Source organism: Pelodiscus sinensis, chromosome 9 (genome assembly GCF_052426305.1).
Source record: "Pelodiscus sinensis isolate ZL-2025 chromosome 9, ASM5242630v1, whole genome shotgun sequence".
NCBI lineage: Eukaryota > Metazoa > Chordata > Testudines > Trionychidae > Pelodiscus > Pelodiscus sinensis.
Genome location: NC_143060.1, coordinates 16,653,480 through 16,673,801, shown reverse-complemented (window position 1 = coordinate 16,673,801; position 20,322 = coordinate 16,653,480). Strand labels below are relative to the sequence as shown.

General features: G+C 43.3%; 1 protein-coding gene across 12 annotated transcripts in view; it reads right to left on the bottom strand.

Moving 5' to 3' along the window:
- FGGY (FGGY carbohydrate kinase domain containing) overlaps positions 1-20,322 on the bottom strand; it is a 312,982-nt gene that overhangs the window by 67,546 nt on the left and 225,114 nt on the right. For all 12 annotated transcript variants that reach the window (XR_012905874.2, XR_012905876.2, XR_012905877.2 and 9 more), the window contains 2 exons: positions 4,959-5,066; positions 1,139-1,200 (listed from right to left, as the gene is read on the bottom strand). Coding sequence is in view for 3 of the 12 variants with exons in the window: in XM_089780444.1 (XP_089636570.1) it covers positions 1,139-1,200; positions 4,959-5,066 (170 nt within the window). In the remaining 9 variants the exon portion in view is untranslated. The remainder of the gene's footprint in view (positions 1-1,138; positions 1,201-4,958; positions 5,067-20,322) is intronic.

The window sequence follows — 20,322 nt, the reverse complement described above, 5'->3', positions numbered from 1 at the left end:
TCCTCATTAACAACTCCCAAACCCAAACAAGATCCTAAATTAATATTAAGAATCTGACTTAACCGCCTTCTATTTGGCTATTTCAGATGATATAATTCTCTGTGATGATGCCTCACAACAATGGGTGAAGTTTTAGGTCACATATGCTATACTAGCTAGGCATAAGGTGATGTCTTAACGATGGAATTTCAACCTGAACTGCAAAGTTCCTGGCTTCTGTCAGTTTAAGTTAGTTCCTACTTCTTCAGGGGAATGGAGAGGAGGGTGAATTTCTAAGTGGCTTGTTTACTGAATTTATAGCTATGAAAACATATCATTAGAATGGCAGTGTCTGGAAAGCATTATAGAAATGCCATTGGTATATTAATCTATAAAATATTATGACTCTCTTTATCAACACTCTCCTATACAGTTTTACCAACTGCATGAGCCTCAAATAAGAACTAAAGATACTACACCCGTGTCACACAGGACAGTTGTATTGCTTTATATTCTGTATGTAAAGAAATAAAGTTCCCTCTACCTCAGCACTCAAGGGTTTTCTCATTCAATGCAGTATTAGAATTTGTTTAGGGCAGACATGCTGAACTCATGGAAAACATGACTGGTATAGGGGTAATCCACCTCTTGGTTTTAGCTATCCAGTTTAGATTCCAGGTTTGCACTCCTCTCTACACCACCATCCCAGTCTTTTTTCATTTAGCAGATCTCTCCCAATAGCGCAAGGTAAGTTGAACCTCATTCCTGGAGCCTGACAACTACACCTCTGCAGTATGAGACAGAACTAGCCTTAGGCACCCAGGTCTGCAAAATGAGGATTATATTGTACTTCCAAGAGATATATTAGGCTGGATTCAAAGAAGACTTTGACATACAAAGCAAAAGGCCAGGCACACCATTTGGGTAAACTGAAGGGTGGATATTTAGGTTTTTAAAGCTTTGATCTTTGAATTATCATTACAGAAGCCTTTGTAAATACTTCCAATCAGTTCAGACTCAGAGGACTGAGTTCAGAGCCAGCTTGCCTGATCCCCACATTCTGAAACGGGAATGTCGTAACACAAGGATGACGATACAGCATAGTGTAAAAAAGATCTTTGGAAGGATGATGTTTTGATAAAGAAATAAGAATGATGACCTGGCTGCAGCTTTTGCTTGTAACTCTGGGAAAGCAATGTGACCTCGGACTACATGATCGATCTGAAAAAGAACAAAAAGAAAAACAACCAGCTTAAAATAAATTAAAGATTAAATCCTGGTAAAATATATTGAACCTTTATCATTCTACAATGACAAAAGAGCTTCCAGTTTACTCGTGAAGTACTGAAACCTGATCCTATTGAAGCCAATGGCAAACCTTCCATAATTTCAGTGGGATCAGAAAGTTTAACAGTGATATATCAAAAATAAGAGGAATGATAAGCTTACATCTTCTCAAATAATAGTTTGAAGTAGCTAACACATTTGTAATGGCTAGTGTGGACACTCCCCAAGCATTCAAGAACACTAAAAATATTTCTTCGCTATAAAAATCAATTAACTCTGGTTTAAAAAAAACCCTATGTAGAGTTGATGTGAGAATTGGAACCTCTAAGGAAAGGTATCTAGCATTATGCACAAACAAATGCCTTGTGTAGGATTGCGTGGAATTTCACAGTGGTAATTTAGCAGCTTTTGTGGCCAGTCCATAATGCCTGTCAGAGGCACCCATAAAGGTAATGAGGCAAAACTATGGCTGCCCAGAGTACTGAATAAATAGGCAAGTAATTTGGCAAGATCTGCTGGCAGCAAGTCAAGTCATGTGTTTAATGTTCATTAGTTTGGGTGCTTGGGTGTTAACAGTATAATAAAATTTATTTTAACTATGCACACACATCTGTATACAGGGAAAGAACTAAATACTTCTTGATTCCCTCTGGAGTTTGGGTAGGAGATGAAAGAAAACCATTTATAAAAACAGAAATGGTGTTAGAAACAGAGCTGTGGCATGCCCCAAGGTTTGCTGACTGAAATGTTAACATCAGAAAAAGCCAATTCAAGGCTGACACTGGTTAGTAGGAACTGTGCAAATCTGTCCAGAAAACGTTTGATGGGACCAGTCTATACATTTAAAAGTAAATACACAAATAAATAAAACATAGTTATGTGTTCATGTATGTGTATGTATGAATATTTTACTTAAAAATATTTCAATGCAACAATAAGTTTTGCATAATTAAACACTCGGATATCAAGAAATGACCAAGTTAAGGCCGGTCGCGTATACTTACCTCTGCCCCATGTGGATATGCAAAATTTCATGATTACATCTTATTTCTTGGTTAATGCAACTGAACCTTATACATTTTGGCTATGTCTAGACTGCAGGCTTCTTTCGAAAGAGCCTCTTTCGAAAGATCGCGTCTAGACTGCAGGCGGATCTTTCGAAAGAGAAATCTGCTTTTTCGAAAGAGAGCACCCAGCGAGTCTGGATGCTCTCTTTCAAAGACGGCCTCTTTACATTGAAGAACGCCTTCTTTCGAAAGAGGAACTTTCAAAAGAAGGCGTTCTTCCTCGTAAATTGAGGTTTACCGCCATCGAAAGAAAAGCCGCGTTCTTTCGAAATAATTTCAAAAGAACGCGGCTTGAGTCTGGACGCAGGGGAAGTTTTTTCGGGAAAAGGCTACTTTTCCCGAAAAAACCCCTGAGTCTGGACACGGCCTAAATGTCCCATTTCCCCCACCTCCTATATTCATTCTGAAAACACAAAGGCCTAGAAATTACTTTTAAAAACACAAATTTTCACCAGGACAAGCAGAGCCTCTAATGGTGCTGGGTCCAGGCCTCTTTTCACATTTCAAACTTTGGCAGGTTGTATGGTAGCCCAGAGGTGAAAGTGAGCTGGTTCACACTGCTGTAGTGCACTGATATGAGAGCTGCCGGCTAGGGGCAGGGCTCTGGGTGTTGCCAGCCACCGTGCTGCTGCTGGGCATGCTCAGCCCACCCCTCCCATTCTGACTGCCTTCCTCTACAGCCAGAGCCCAAACCACTGCCTCCCTAGTGCTTGGCCCCAGTGCCAGACAGCTGGGGTGGGAAGGCAAGGCTCCAGCCTTGGTGGGCCCAAATCAGCACCCACAGCATCTGGGCAGCCACAGCACACCCAGACTCCAGCCCTGAAGCTTGGCTGACAGGGCAGCATGGTTGCTGCCCCAGCCATGGAGATCTGGCAGCTGGGCAGTGCGGTCCTTGCCACTCCGGCCAGCCCCAGGTATCCAGCGGCCAGACAGCATGGTGGCCACGCTCCCATCCCCAAACCCACTCCACACACTTTGCCTTGAGCTCCCCACACATCCAGCCTCCTGCCCTGAAACCTGCACCAATCTTTTGAGGTAACAAGTGCCTACTAGGAGCTGAGAAAACTTGGAACTGTTCAAGATCAAGCCTTTATCTATTAACAAATTAAACTGATACCTCTGTATGTGCATATCCAAGTCATATTCCTTGCACTCAACGAGAGATTTAGGTGACAATTTAGAGTATAATGAAAACATGTTTCTACCCCAATATACTGTATTGGCTGTGTCTACACTGGCGTGTTCTTGTGAGAAAATGGCCGCTTTTGCGCAAAAACGTGCCGCCTGTCTACACTGGCTGCGCGTTCTTGCACAAGTAAACTGATGTTGTACTGCAGAAAATCAGGGCTTCTTGCGTGAGAACTCTGATGCTCCCTCTCAGGAAGAAGCCCTCTTGCACAAGAGCTCTTCCAGAAGAGGCCAGTGTAGACAGGCAACATGAATTTCTTGTGCAAGAAGCCTCTATGGTTAAAATGGCCATCAGAGCTTTCTTGTGGAAAAGAGCATCTACACTGCCATGGATGCTCTTGCGCAAAAGCACATGCGAGTGTAGATGCTCTCTTATGGAAGAGTTTTTGCACAAGAACTCTTCCACAAAAGAGTTCTTGAGCAAGAAACTGCCAGTGTAGATGTAGCCCAAGTGTGTTATTTATTGATGTCCATCAGTAAGCACAGTTTTGAAATATAACTTATGTGAGTAGGATATAGACTTTGGGACAATACACAGTCTTCTCAATTTCTCCCTTGAGTGTAGGGATGTGACAGGGTGAATAAACCCCACACTGGTGAGGAAGGGCTTAAAGAATTGCCGTGGGCAAAGCTCCCCTGTGCATCATATCAGGAGTAGGATAAGGGTCTAGAAACAAACTGGCCCAGAGAGTTGCAGAGCAGTTTTGGGAGAGAACAGACAGTGGCTCTACAGCTCACTCCTGGAAGCCTCCAGAGGAACTTCCTTTCGAAAGGCAATTCAGTAATCCTCCTTAAGTTGTGTCCTCAAGGAGACAATGGCAGTAGTGTGCCAGCCTGGTACGACAGGTTCAGCAGGCCTCAAGTAAGCTGCTGGGTAGGAGATTGTAGTACCAAGCACCTCTTTCTGGGGTTAGGGTATCCGGGACTATATTAAAGGGACTATGGCAGTGGGAGTCAGAAGCCTCTTCCCCTTCAAGTACACTGTTTGGCCTCAGTTTTGTACCCTAGAGACCCCTGCTTAGGCTGATGGATACACCCTAAGGAATTTTCAGTGTCCAGACCTTGGAAGGTGCCTGTCAGCAGCCCTAGAACTGTGACAAGGGGCTAGGCTTGTGCCTGGAACTAGAGATGGTATTAAGAGAGAGATGTTCCCTAAGGCCTCATTCCCCTACTTCTGCAAGCGAGGGCCAAACACAACAGCTGCGCCTACTTTTCTCATAATTAACAGACTCTAGTTAGCATTTCCAAGCACCCACGTGTGGAGTGCTATTTGCAGCACTTTCACGATTATGATCTCATGATGATGTTTGGGATCAGCCCCTTAGCTGATAAAAACTGGAATAGCTCTGCTGGCTACATTGCTGCTGCACTGATTGACATCAACTAAGGAACTGTTCCTATGTTTATAAGAAGCTATCTGTGCCTTCGCAGACTCACCAGTTTTCCAGTAGCGCTTTGGCCTCCCTCATTCAACCAGAATCCAGGCACCATGGCTGAGTAGTAAGGCCCCCAAACACCAGGCACAAAAATGGGAGCATCACTTATCTGGAAAGAGAACAGCAGATCTAATTATTTTAGTTGCCCTTTGTTTGACATCAAATTTCAAGGGCTAATGCTTGATCGCAGTTAAGACCCCATTTTGAAAACACTCGTATTAGTGCCCCTTGTTCCAGTGAGTAGTCCCACCAATGGAATGACTCAATTGAGGAGATGAGGAAGAATTCTCAGGATCAAATCTTTAGTGTCAAAGTGTTAAGTAGGAACATGTCTTATGTCTACAGCAAAATACATTCGTTTCAATGAACTTTATAATGGGGTGATGCTCCCATTGCCAGCTGATGATCAGACACTGATCACTGATTAAACCCACCCTAAATTCCCTTTGCACAGCTGAGATTCAACATGGAACTTTTCGGCCCATAGCAATGTTCCCTCTAATCTTTTCCATCCATGTGCAAAATAAATTATGTGCACTGGGGCATGTGTAAATGTGCACCACTAGTAGAAACAAACATCTAGCTGTGAGGGCTCTGCTAATCAGCTGGGAGGCATTTGAATCTCTCCTGAGCAGCCTCCTGAGCACAGAGTTTACAGGGAACACTGGTCCATAGGGAATAACCCTCCACTATCCCATTGTTTGTCCACACAATAAATAAAAGTCCCTGTCTTTCCCCTAGTAAACACAATGCAGAATTCCCACTGACTTCAATGGGCACAGAGCCACAACTTAAGAAGTAGTAGAAGATTTTGCAAAAGTTTAGGGAGCCTCCACTAGACAAAGCTTACTGGCATATGTGCATCACCAATGTTTAGTAAATATATCAACTGAAAGGTTTCTGCATAAACAATAGTCTTCTCAAGCCATCTTAAATTACAGACAACTCTCAAGAGTAACATGAAATGAAATAAGAAAAAACAAAGAAGAGAAATTGGCTTCCCAAGTATTTCTCAGCAATCCCAACCCCTGATTTCTCTGGGGAGTAACACAACTGTGTGTGAGAGAATCCCGTTCAAATGTACCCACGCTATCAGCCTAGCTGTTTTGAAATATTTTTGTTAAAGATCTTTGGTGCTGAATGACATTGCGGCACAACTGACTGCAGCGACATCTCACATAAAAAGGGCTGCCTTGCCGCTGAATTCCACATGCCACACAGGACGCCAAACAGCTGGATCCATCACAAAGATTACAAAGGGCTGTTGTTTTTAAACACTGACCCTTTAAACAATGGCCTTAAATTGCAGAAAGGGCAGTTTAGGCTGGACACATGGAAAAACTGTCAGTGTAGGTAAGCAGTGGAGTCCTGACTCACAGTTCCCTGGTCTAACCCAAGACATCACAGCATCTCCAAGGAGGGGAAGGACCATGCCTGTTGATGCGGGGCGGGGGAGGGAGGGCAAATGAGGCAGTTTCCCCAGGCCCTGGCAATTCAAAGGGGCCTAGGATTCCCAATCACTATGCACTCCAAGTGGCTCTGGGGGGGTGCACCAGCGTCTGAGTGGCGCTGAGGACTTGTTGCCTCCAACCCCACCCCGTCTGCCTGAGGCTCCGCCCCTTCCAGGGGCACAGAGGTAGCCCCACAAACACCTACCCCAGGAAGCTGTCGGCTCCCCTGGGAAGGACCATGAAGAGCAGACAGGACCTGGATTTTCAAAGTCTGATCCAAAATAGTCTTCATGCACCAAACTTAGTTGTAGTCAGTTTACCTGCCTTGAAAAGAAGAAGGGCTGAGCGGAACCTGCGGTTCTAAAAAGGATAGCTAATCTAACCAGGGACTCAGACTGCTGAGCTTATTCTCCTACCAGTTATGGATAAAAGATTAGCTGCACAGGCTAAGTGTGACAAGCAGGGGCGGATGAGGGTTTTGCGGGGTCCAGGGCAGCACAATTTTGCGGGGTCCCCCCTTTGACATGGCACATGTGTAGGGCCTCTTGAAGCGCAGGGCTCGGGCCAGCCTCCCCGCTCACCCTGCCCTATATCCGCCACTGGTGCCAAGGCACAAGGCTCTCTGAAAGCAAGGCATTTACAAAACTTACAGGACAGCTGAAACATGTTTTTTGTGGCACTGTTCTTTTCCATATTTCCCAAGTTGTTACCCCAGTATTCTCAACCTGTCCCCTATGCGGCCAGCAGTGACTAGAAGCAGCAGATGGATTAAAAGCCTGAACGGGGAAGCAGTGGATTCTGAGTACTTGGAAAATACCCACAGGAATTTGCCAGGACAGGATGTTTCCATACTGGCTCATATCTAGTTGCACTGAGACTTTCCTATCATCTTACTACCGAAATACCATCTGTATGCATTCCAGCAACCTTTCAACGCATGTATGGCACAAATGAGAGAGTGCATTGGTGAATAAAGCCAATGGGATCTGACTTATTTCTTCTGCAGGGCAAAGCTTTCTCCTTCCTCTCCTTCTTAATTACTGTGGGGCAAGGAAAGTAGTCGAGGATTAGCTGTCCTTTTCCCAGCATCATTAGATTTCTCTCTCCCTCCAGCTTCCCCCACCTTGAACAACTTCATATACTTTCTCAGCTTTGGCAGGCGAGGCAGCTAAGGAGTGGAACTGAAGATAGTGGTCTCAGTGGAAAGTGAGAGTTGTCACTCACCAGAACAAACACTGAAAGTCTTTGAAGAGCAGGGCAGTGAATCATCTTCCACACCTGCATGTAGAATGTAAACAAAATAGCTTGGTATTTCCCTTCCATGAATAAGATTTGGGGGATGTGTGACGCCTCCAAGCCACTCTGCAGCTGCCATCTGTATTTTCATAATAAAAAAGCCTAAATTCTGTCTCAGCTTACGTCATAGGCAACTTCATTGGAGTAAATGGGCCTACACAGGGCAAAGGGTGCAACATTTGCTGCAGCTCTGCCCTATACAGAGTTTTTTACATTTCATCAGAGAATATTTTCCTGCACTAACGCCATATCCTTTCCACATTAACTTTTAACACACCCACATGCTGGCATGGATAAATCAGTACTAGTGCTATTACTTGTTTTTCTGAAGCTTGGAGAAATTCTTAGCCTTCACAGCCATTTTGGATTTATGAATAGGTGATTTTTATTTGTAATCTGAAGATGACATGCCACCATTCTGATCTTGAAAGGTGAAATAGGTAGGCAGAGGGGGACCCAGATTTTCTGCCTCATATCTCACCTAAATTGTTACTCAGTATAATGAGACTTAGCATTCAGATCGTGGTTTTTGTCTGAAAGGCACCTTACAAACTAAATTGATTAATTACTTATAACACCAAAATCACCTTTGTCCAGTTGTACTTCCCTGATGAGGTAGGTTGAGACAATTAACCTAATTTTACCAATCAGGAGACTGATGTCCAGGGAGATGAAATGACATGTCCTCAGTTAGGGTGTGTCTAAACTACATGGCTCCATCGATGGAGCCATGTAGATTAGGCTGATTGTCAAATCGCGGCTTCATTCATTATAATCGTGGCTTCATTTAAATTTACATGGCTGCCGCGCTGAGCCGACAAACAGCTGATCAGCTGTTTGTCGACTCAGCACGCTAGTCTGGACGCTCCCGCACCGACCTGAAAGCCCTTTATTGACCTCCCCATTATGCCTCGTAGGATGAGGTTTACCGGGGAGGTCGATAAAAGGCTTTCATGTCGACAGGGGAGCATCCAGACTAGCGCACTGAGCTGACAAACAGCTGATCAGCTGTTTGTCGGCTCAGCGCAGCAGCCATGTAAATTTAAATGAAGCCACGATTATTTAAATCCCTTTGCCAAACAAACAAATCTACATGGCTCCGTCGACGGAGCCATGTAGTTTAGACGTACCCTTACAGAATCATTTTCAGAGCCCTGCTCATAAGCCATGTCATTGTAGCTCCCAGTCCACTGCATGATATTTGTTGGCACAGACTTTAGGGGGTTGGGGTAGGAAACAGATTTAGACTCCTGCGCAGGGTGAGCTCCAACACGAGGATGCACAGCCCCAATCTATACTCACTGAACTGATTAAACATAACCAGAGAGACTACTCCTCTCTCTGTGTGATGGTTCTTTACCAAAGTTCTCTGCTGCTTTTGGAGAACAATTTCTGCCCTCTCTACTGAAGACTGCTGCCGCCGTGATCTATCTTCTAGGATTCGATTTAGCAGGTCTCGTGAAGCCCCACTAATTCAAACTGACAGGGCACCCCCATCCATGCTGGGACTCCTGCTCTTCATGAGGAGTATGGGAAGCCAACAGGGGTGTTTGCTCCCATCAATCTCCCTCTGTGTGGACAGTGATTTAAGATGCGTTGACTCCAGCTAGTTAATTAAAGTAGCTGAAGCTGCGCATCTTAAATCGATCTTCCCCTTTAGTGTAGGCATGGTCCATGTCTTCCCAAAAAGCACATGCTCCCCCCCTCCCATTTACCAAAAATGTTTGGGAAGACTGAAAATATCCCATGGATTTTGATCTGGACAAACTGTAGAATAGTCTGAAGTAAACAGGATGATATTCAACAAGGACAAATGCAAAGTACTCCACTTAGGAAGGAACAATCAGTTGCACATCCACAAAGTGGGAAATGGCTATCTAGGAAGAAATAATGCAGAAAGTGACATGGGGGGGAGGGGGTCAATGTGGATCACAAGCTACCTATGAGTCAACAGAGTAGCTCTGTTACCAAAAAAAAAAAGCATCATTCTGGGAGTACTGTAAGCAAGACACAGAAAATAATTCTCCCACTCTACTCTGCACTGATTAGATCTCAACTAAAGAATCATATCCAGTTCTAGGTGACACATTTCAGGAAAGATTGGGTTTGTTTATTCAAGAGAAGACTGAGAGAGGACATGGGACGTGAGTTTTCAAAAGTACATCAAAGGTTGTTACAAAGAGGAGGGAGAAAAATTATTCTCTTTAATCTTTGAGGATAGGACAAGAAGCAATGGGCTTAAATTTCAGCAAGGACAGTTTAAGTGGGACATTAGGAAAAACTTCCTAACTGTCAGGATGATTAATCACTGGAATAAATTGGCTAGAGACGTTGTGAATCTCCATCATTGGAGATTTTGAAGAGCAGATTAGACAAACAGCTGTCAGGAAAGGTCTAGATAGTACCTAGTCCTGTCATGAGTGCAGGCGACTGGACTAAATGATCTCTAGTCCTGCGCTCTATGATTCTGTATTTCTGCCCTTCAGGTAAAAGAGAAGTTCTGCATTTTCTAGCAGGGAGGATAAAAGAAAAAAAGAGTTCTATCTGGGAGGGTTTAACCTCAGTGTGTACTCTACACAAGATTATACTAATATGTAAGCTATGTAAACATTATAGAGCGATCAGAAACAAATGAAATGATGAATTCAGTTTAACAGTATTCAGCTGTGTTACAACTGCCAGAAGGCACTTTTTGTTATGAATAGATCATTTGGATGAGAGACAGACCTGATTTCAACCCCGGCGTGTGCTAGGAAAATCAATGTCAAACTATCTGGGATCAGAAGGCGTCAGGAGCACATCTGGCAATGCACAAAAATTTAAAAAGGCTATAAAATATATGATGCTATGAACTATGCTACAGTACTAAAAGACCTGTTTAAATGGTACAGGCATATGGTTTGTAATGTTTTTAGCCTGGCTTAACACCCCCCTCCCCCAAACGTAATTGCGAAATTATATGTGGATATGTGGAAGAAACAAATTATGTACCAATTATAGTTAAAAGCTAACTTGAAACAACTAAGTGGATCAGTGGAGTCATTCTCTTTAACCCAAATTGAGCTCATGTAAGTTTTCCACACTGCCATTTGGTACAATGAATGGATCAGAACACAAACCTCTGAAGCATAGAGTCATCTTAGCCTATACTTCATCTAGGAAATGAAGTCACGAGGTAAACAACATAGATTATGGGCAGGTCTGCACTACAGGGGAAGGTTGGCTTAAGGTATGCAATTCCAGCTATATAAATAATGTTACTGGAGTCAATGTACCTTAAGCCAAGCTAGGGCCCAGTCTTCACTGTGTGAGGTCAACAGAAGAAATGCTCCTGTTGTCTTCCTTTACTCCTCGCGACAGCTAGGAGTACCAGTGTCAATGATTTATCATGGCCCCACTAGACCCACTAACTCGAACACCAGAAGATCAACTGCCGCAGCGTCGATCTTCCCCGTAATGTAGCCCTGCCCTTAGTTTAGCTGGTATTATTTTGCCAGAACAGCCATAATTGACCAGGCATGCACAGATGTTTCCGCCTCCGTTTTATGTAAATGTTGCAGTAATTAGAGACAAGATAAAATAAAACAGGCTATGCTGGTGAGAGCAGTTTTATGGAAGTGTGAATTCCAGGAGAACGTTCCTTCTTAGCTGACTCCATGTGTTGATGGTGTAGCCTTACAGGAATTCCTTCATTGACTATCTGATAAGTTGGCTACCGCATGAAAAATAAATCGTTGTATTTATAGGGTACCCTGCTATACGTGTATCCTTTTCCATTTTCACTACCCCATCCAAATGGGGTCGCTGTGACAAGCAACAGAATTACAGTCTCAGGATTGCAATCTCCTCTCACTCATAATAGTTTTACAGTGGAGTAATGTCTTTGATTTCAGTGTAAATCAAATGTAGTTCCACTAGCCTACATTACAGCAGAATCGAGCCTTCAATATACTTATTAATGAGGAGCTAGGTCAGAAAGCCCATTTGAAATTTTACAGATGGTGATTCAGAACAATAGGTTTGTTAGGGCTGTTGTTAGGGTAAAGTAGATAAGTAGCAAAATCCAAGATATTTAGGGACACAGGACAGAAAGAAAAAACAATACTGTATCAATCACCAAGTAATAAATGCTGTCTGCACTTCTGGTCTTTCATCTTCCATAAGCCAACTACATGCATTAACTAGTGTATTGTCTTTTAACTTTCAATTCTATGCCTTACTATACATTAAGAATATTAATTATCAATACTGATGGGTATTAGTAAGTATTCTATTGTTTTGCTGCTCCTAGCAGAGTTGTCCTATATACCCAAGTGAACACACCTCTGTGACAAAGAATGAATGAGGATCAATGGCCAATTTTAATTTTAGAAAGACTGTCTAGCTCCTGGATGTTGACAGCGCAACTACCAAAGAGAGGCCAAGAGCTAAATGCACACAAAAATTGAACTACTTTTCAATCTTAGGGTGCATTTACACAGCACCCCAAACTCAAAATAAGATACATAATTTGTGCTACGCAAATTGTGTATCTTATCTCGAATCTATTTAGAAATAGGTTATTTGGAAATTTGGAGCATCTAGACAGCACCACATTTCAAAATAACATGCTATTTCAAGCCATCCCTTATCCCTCCAAATAAGGGGTAGCTTCTGCAGACATGGGGTAGCTATTTCAGGATACCTTCAGTATCCCGAAATAGCCGTGCAGTGTAGACGTACCCTTAGAGCAGGGCTACTCAACACATGGCCCGTGGACCACATGCGGCCCGTGGCCCATTTGTTTGCAGCCCATGGTGCAGTTTGGCTTTACTTGGGGCTCAACACACAGCTGGGAGCTGAAACAAAAAAGTAGTCAATATAATGGTTCTCTGTCGACATGTGTTTTAGTAGTTGTCATTGCTCATTAAAAGTGCTGTCATATGGGTGGAAGTCAGGTAAATGTTTCATTTTATTAATATCAGCAGAACTGACTAAATGGGGCCTGCGTGTTGTGTAGTCTTGCCTTAATCTTTGTCTTCATGCCCATCAGTGTGAAAGAACCTATTTGCATATATATTTGCATGTATATGCAACCACACTTAAGTTGCTGCACTCAGCATGTGCTGTGAGTATCATTTAGGCCCCCAGAGCTTCCAAAGTTGAAAAGCCCTGCCTTAGAGGCAAATCTACAAGGCCAAGTTAAAGAGAACTAAACTAACCTTGTACAAATATATTTAATCACATCAATAATTGCTTCAATAAAATGTAATGGGGTTTCAAGATGCAGCCTGACGCAAAAGATTAAAAAAGCCAATTAACACATGGCAGCTTAGAAGTGCACTCAAAAGAAAGAGAAAATGTTCACTGCAAAGTTGGTTAGAGGTGTATATATTTTCCACAGCACAAATCCTGTGATTCAGACAGTGCTGATGTTTTTGTTTGCTCGTGTTCTCCATAAAGCATAGAACCTATAGCAGTCGGTGATTTGTTACATAGCTGCACCGTTTTTGTGGTGTCAAATCACACAGCTATCCACAGCAACTGAGTTGCATTGTAAGGATACTGGAACCATGCCTGCAAACATTTATACTTGTGAGTAACTGTAAACAAGTAGCCCCATCCAGGTAACTGAATTAATGAGAATTTGCTTGAATAAAGAAAAGAGAGTAAAAATAGAGTAAGGAACTCAGGATTTGGCCTAAATACATTTGTATGAAAACAAGAACTTTGACTGTTCCTCTGATTCTATTATTTCACAAATCCTCTGTGAGAACAAAGCTTGTTCCTATGGCAATTATAAGAATTGAGGATAGACCAACATCATATTTGGATCAAGAGTAAGTTTAAAATATAAAAATTCCCTACAACTGGGTCTGGGACGGAGAGTTCCAATTCAGACTCTCCTCTAATTATTATGTCACAGAGGGGTAGCACTATTTCAGGATATTTCTGGTATCCCAAAATAGCTATTCCGCGTCTTTTGAACAAGCCTGTTATTTCGAAATATAACAGGCTCGCTATTCTGATGTCCCTCGTTCCACGAGGATTAAGGGACGTTTTGGAATAGTGGTTTATTTTGAAATTTGGTGCTGTGTAGACAGCACCAAATTACAAAATAAACTATTCTGAAATTAACTCAAAATAAGCTATGCAATTTGCATAGTTCAAATTGTGTAGCTTATTTCGAGCTAAGGATGCAGTGTAGAGAGATCCAGAGAGAGAACTGTCAGGCGGAAGTAGATGAGCTCTTAAATGTTCCTGTTTGTAAATATCCTAAACACCAGCACTTACAGGAATTGGAAAAAAAAATGACACGTGTACAGAACTATTTATCATTTTCTAAGCTTCCTATGAAGCATTAACTGTTCTTCCAGAAATAAACCTAAACAGGGAGGTACGATTAATGCTCAATAAAGTAACAACGTTCTTGATTGTCTCATTTCTACAAATGTTTCAGGTGAGTTATGAAATAGCTCACTGTGCTGTACTGTCTGGCATTATATCTAACAAGAATTAAATAGAGAAAAAGTTTAATTTTAATTTTTCCACAATAATGTGCTCATTAAAAGCTAAATAATGAAACATTTTAACACTAATTTTAAGATTACAATTAAAGTATTATTATATTTAACAAAGCAAATGATTTACCTAACAGAAGGTGTTAGATTGAATTTTTAAGGGACATATGTAGAGGCAAATCAGTCTAGGCTAATATTTTCAAACTCGGGGGACAAATTTTCAACTAGTGTATACATGAACTGATTAAGATCAGTTTAGGATCTGAGCCAGAATTGATATGGAAGCGCTTTAAGTGACTTGTCTGATTTTCAGATATCCTAAGAGCCCCTAGTTACAATTAATATGCAAGCTCAGCATTTTAGTAGCTATCAGCTACGCTGGTGCCCAAACATGGATTTAGGTGCTTAACTTTAGGAACTTGAGTTTGAAAGTGTTGTCCCTAATGTTTAAGATTCATTATGATTGTACAGCTGAAAAAAGGCACCTTTTCAAGTCAGAAATAGAGAGTATATGGAAAATGGGCAAATGGTGGAATTTGTCTGTCTTGAATGCTTCTGTTCTTTACTTTCTGAATGATCAAGAGTATATTGGAGGATAGGACTGCTGCAGTGGCAATTTACCTGAATGAAGAGTGCAGAACTAATCATGTAGAGTAGACTTTCAAAAATTAGGAAATCAGTTTGAATTTACCAAAAGAATCCCTGAGCACGCAGCTCTGTGGTGCACAACATTTAACTGAGCTACAATCACACTAAATATTAATTGCATTAGATATGTAACCAACATCTTAACAAGCCAGTTTTTGTTGAAATGTTTAAAACAGTTCAACTACGATTATTAAAAAAGACAAACAAAAACCCAACGACCCTTCGTGGTGAACATTTCAAATTCAGAAAAATAAAAGGTTAAAAAAAGTTTAGCCGTAAAGCACCCGTTTCATTTAGTTTATATGGAACGTTAGGATGGAATGCAAGAGATATCAGGGTATTAGAGGGAAATGTGGACGGTGACAGGCAATGTTTGTGCAGCTATCCTGCTAGGGAAGGAAAGTTTTAAGTTGTACTTGGGGGAGACCATCTGAAAGAGGCAGTTTTGAGGATATAGTACATCACTGTTTCCCTTGGTGAGCTGGCCATGCCCCTCCTAGGTCAGCTCTTCCTACTGGCCAGGAAACACTGGCCAACTCCAGTTTTTTCAGCAAAGTCTGAGGTGTGTGTGCCTTATGATGAACAATATCATGTCTGGAGAGAGATTCTCTGTCATCCGAGACAGGAGAGCCCCGCATTATAATGGTGACCAGTGTCTCTCAAGGGCGAAGCTCTCTACCCATTATTTAAAAACGACATGCTATAGTTAAAAAGGCAATGTTATTTAATAGAGGAATACATTTAAATACTTTATTTGTATTTCCTTATTGTTCTTTGTTACTCTAATATGCCACAGTTTCCAGCACTGTCAGAGCCTGCCCATGAGAGACTTGTCAGATATTAAAAACATTACAACCAGCTGACTTTTGCCTGGTCTTATGATGCCTGTTTCCTACACTTCTACTCTGGCCTCTTTTCAACATTGCTGGACTGTTTAATCCATCTTCAGCTTGGGTGTGGGCAGGCATATACCAGGCCCACTGTGGCACATAATTATTTTCTTTTTATTCCCAAAGGACAAGGCTTCTTGTGGCAACTGGCAAAAAAAGGAAAAGTAGTTTTAATCTGTTAAATTGTTGTTTGAGTTTAAAAAAACCAGTAAATTCCTAATGGATTTAGAAGCTTTTTGCTAAGCACTTAAGCACCCGCACTACTGCATTGATTTATTTTATCATTTTATTTAATGAAACGTCTGGATACAGATTAACCTTTTTTTTAAATCATATTTACTGTGTCGCCTGCCTTGAAATAGGAATGAGTGCTTTGATAAATGGACTGAAAGGTTGTCTGGTAGCTTCTAACAGTCTAGTAGAGTCCTCAACTGAAATGTTATCTTGTTCAGTTCTAAAAGAATACTGCTTAGTGACTCACAAGAGATAACTCCCATTCCTACACTCTTTGCAATCGCTCAGAGGTATCAGACCTCAATAGAACTACACACCAATTTGTATCACCCCATTATTTTTACTCCTTTTCCAATGATAGAAAACTAGCCATTATCACAAAAACGCTGTTCTTTATGGAGATTGTAACCCTGAGACAGACACTAATTTGTCCTGATGCTAAAGTGTAATCTTTAAAATAGCATACTTCATGACTAAGATCATGTTTGTGATGAACTCCCAGGAATTTAACTGAACTAATTCCTCTTAATATTTCCAATCAACTAAAGAGCCAAATAATTCATGCCTGAAAGTCAGATAGGGGACTGGAGTACCAGATTTTTTTTTTAAAAGGAAACATTAACAACCGCAAGTTAAAAGCCTGACTAATGCATTTAAAAAAAGATTGCTTATTATAATATAGACTTTAACTCGAATGCAGATCGACAGTGTCTCAAAAGAACATTGGGATATGTACTTTTAATTCCAAACCTTTCCACTCAGATTGTAACTCATAAAACCACACATAGGTTATGTCTACACTGGGGGGGAAAAAAGTATATTCTTCATTCAGGTTAAAACAGTAATAATATGCCTCAGAGGGGTAGCCAAGTTAGTCTGTAACAGGAAAAACTTAAAAAAAACCAACCAAATAATCTAGTAGCACCTTAAAGACTAACAATCTACATGGTTTGTTAGTAATAATATGGTATCTTGAAATTCAGCTTGGGTTTGCGGCTGGAGTTAACATCTATACAGCAATCTGAGATTGTACTTGAGCTGCTAACACAAGTTAAAAGCCATGACCTGCTATTTTAACCAGAATTAATTAATGTAGTTTTGCTAAAGTGAGTTAAGGTCACACTCTTGCCCTGTGCAATGTAGACACAACCAAAGAGCAGCCTGTCAGCAGCACCGTACCCCTCCTAGACCTCACGGAGGCCTCTCCACTTGTCTAGGAATAAGGGAGGAGTAGAGGCCGAATGGCTGGGCTTGAATGCGTGTCTCTTGAACACACTTGGAAATGTGTGTGGCTGGAGGAGCGAAGAAGATAGCAGAACCTCAGGGCACCTCATCTTTTCCACAGACCCCTCCTCATCGCAGGTTCTGGAGCAGCCCCAGACAGGAACAATATTGGTCAGCCTGGCTGCTGTGGAACTGTGTTGCCTGAAAGCAGGGGTGTGATGCCAGGAGCCAGAGCCAGCACAGGGACACAGCCTCTCCATAGGTTTGTCTACTCAGCAAGGGGTATCCTGCAACACTCAGAGCTCAGGTTGGCAGACGTGGCTTGTGACAACTGCCAGCGTTGTGGCTCAGGCTGGAGCTCGGTCTCTGAACCCTATGGTGCAAAGTGGGCTTCAGGGCCGGAGAGCCAGGCTGAGCAGCAGTATCTCTACATCATTATTTTTAGTGCCACAGAGCGAGCCCTGTCCACCTGGGCTCTGAGACTCACTAGGCCATCCTGTCCCTTCCTGGAGGTTATGCCACAGACAGGGTGGGCAATACATTTTAATCGGGGGCCACTCCAAGATTTTGGAAAGTGGTCAAGGGCCACACTTCTCTATGGAGAGGGTGCAGGGCTTGGGATGGAGGCTGGGTGCAGAAGGAAGCTCGGAGTAGAGGACTGGGTCAGCAGTAGAGATGTGACTAATCGAGTAGTCAACTATCCAATAAGCAAAAGTTTATCGGATAGTTGACTAGTCCTTTAACTAGTCCCTGACAGAGGCAGCGGGGGGGGAGGGGGAGGGAGAGAGCAGGAGATGGTGCTGGGGGGGAGCCAGTTTAAAAGCCAGTTCCCCCCAGCACCATCTCCGTGGGGGCAGGGGATAGCAGGGACCGAGCGCGAGCCCACACCTAGTCCCAGGTGCTGCATGAGCCAGGAATCAGCTGGCCAGGCTTGTGCCAGGTCCCCTCGCTACCCTTTAGCCTTTTAAATATAGTAAGAGCTTGCAAGGTTGAAATGCAGCGGGGGACGAAGGACCCAATGTGAGCTGGGACAGCTGATTCCTGGCTCATGCATGGTCTCTGCTAGGCTCCAGCCTTTTCACACTTAAGGCTGGTGCACAGCAGGAGAACCGGCGTGAGATGGGAATCAGCTGGCTTAGCTTGCCAAAGGTCCCACCTACTGCGTGTTAGCCTTTTAAATGTATTAAGAGCCAATAGGCTCTTAATACATTTAAAAGGCAGAGCTGCAGTGGGGTTAGCTCCCAGGACCAGAAGCTAACCCCGCTGCAGCTCCCTGCTTATCAACGAATTGACTAGTCAATGGAAAATGCATTGTCTAGTCGATTAGTTGAGTAAATGAAATTTAACATCCCTAGTCAGGAGAAGGTGTGGGGTCTGAGAGGGAGTTTAGGTGAAGGAGGGAGAGTGAATTTTGACCTGTGAGAAGGGTGTGGCCAGTGGCGCACGGTCTGGGAGGCAATTGTGATCTAGGGCGGTGTGTAGCAGACTGGGTGGTGACCTAGGGCAGAGATGCATGATGACCTGGAGCAGGGAGTTAAGAAGAGGCAGGGGCTGAGGTGCCAGAGGCAGGCTCTGGCTGGCAGTCACTCACCTCAGGCGGCGCCTAGCCAGCAGTCCAACAGGGTCCCTGAGGCAGGCTTCCTCCTGCAGCAGCCCCAGCCACATGGGTTCCCTCCATGTGCTGCTCAGGGCCATGTGTCCCTGGGGGGGAAGAGATTTCATGGGTTCTCCCCTCCCCAGGCCAATCAGGTCCTGTGGGCAGGGGAACGCACAAAGTCTCTTGGCCCCTACCAGGGTCACGCGGCACCCAGAGGGAACTGCCAGCTGTTCAAAACAGCTGGCGGCTCTGTCCACGCACCGTGCGTGTCTAGAGGGGAGGGAGAAACTTCACGCACTCTCCTGCCTCAGCTGCGATGACTGGCCTGGGGGCAGGGAAATGCACAAAATCTCCTCCCTGCTGCCAGGAGGGCACTGTGCATAGAGGGAACTGTCAGCCGTTTTGCACAGCTCACGGCTCCATCCATGTGCAGTGCACCCTTGGCGGGGGCATGGGGAGGAGGAGACTTCTTATACTACCCCACTCGCAAGCCAATCAGACCTGGGGGTGGGGGAGCTCACAAAGTGTCTCATCCCTGCCCTGTCCTGCCCCACGGTGGGCTATGGGCCAGATCAAATTTCTTGGCTGCCCATCCCTGCCATAGAAGCTGGCTTTCTGCTGCCAATTGTCTTTGTAGTTCCTCTAGTTCTAGCCAAAGCCTGAGGTTCTCTCTCAGGGAAAACCATCAGATCAGATAGACACCCAGAGAAGGGCGAAACTCCTGCATGAACTGGAGTTTAGATGCTGAATAAAGTGCCCTGAAAATTTAGCTCCCCGAAGGAAAAAACTCCACAAAGCTGCAAGGATAAAATAAACATTGCCTTTGTGTGTGACCACCCACAACTCCTATTGAAATCCATTAGAAACATAGCAAGGAAAATCTCTCTCAGGATTGGGGCTGGTTTGTTTCCTTCAGCCTGTGTGAATGTCCCATGTGCCTTATGACTGCACAGTGGAGTACAGTTCAAAAGATAGCCAGGTAAGCTATCAGTGTTTTGAGATGGCACACCCTATATTTGTAATGGGGAATGTCACTAGTACTGGCAATATCTGACCTACAGGTAACAGGAAACTTTAAGTATGAGAGGCGTAGCCCTACTAGTCTGAATCTGCAAAAGTGGCGAGAAGTCCTGGGGCACTCCTGTTAAGTCTATAAGGTGCCACAGGACTCCTCGCCGCTTTTGAGGAAACTTTAACTGCACCCAGTAAGTGTTATTGCAAGGGCATTCAACAATACACAGGAAGTGCCATCTCACACTGTGTTTTAAAGATGCTGTTATCTGAAAAATAAAACAGGCAAAATACCGAGTGCCTTATTCAGTGTTTACTTGCTCCTTAATTATGGAGACAAACCTCCAGTGACTGCATATACACAGGATTTCCCCCACAACAAGCTCAGAGTGAACTGTGATTCTCTGCTGACAGGGAGAGAAAGACAGCAGCTAATGTGTCATTGTTCTTTGGTTACACAACTAGTATACATTCTCCCTAATAAATCCTGTCCCAGCTAGTGCTTTCCTTAGCC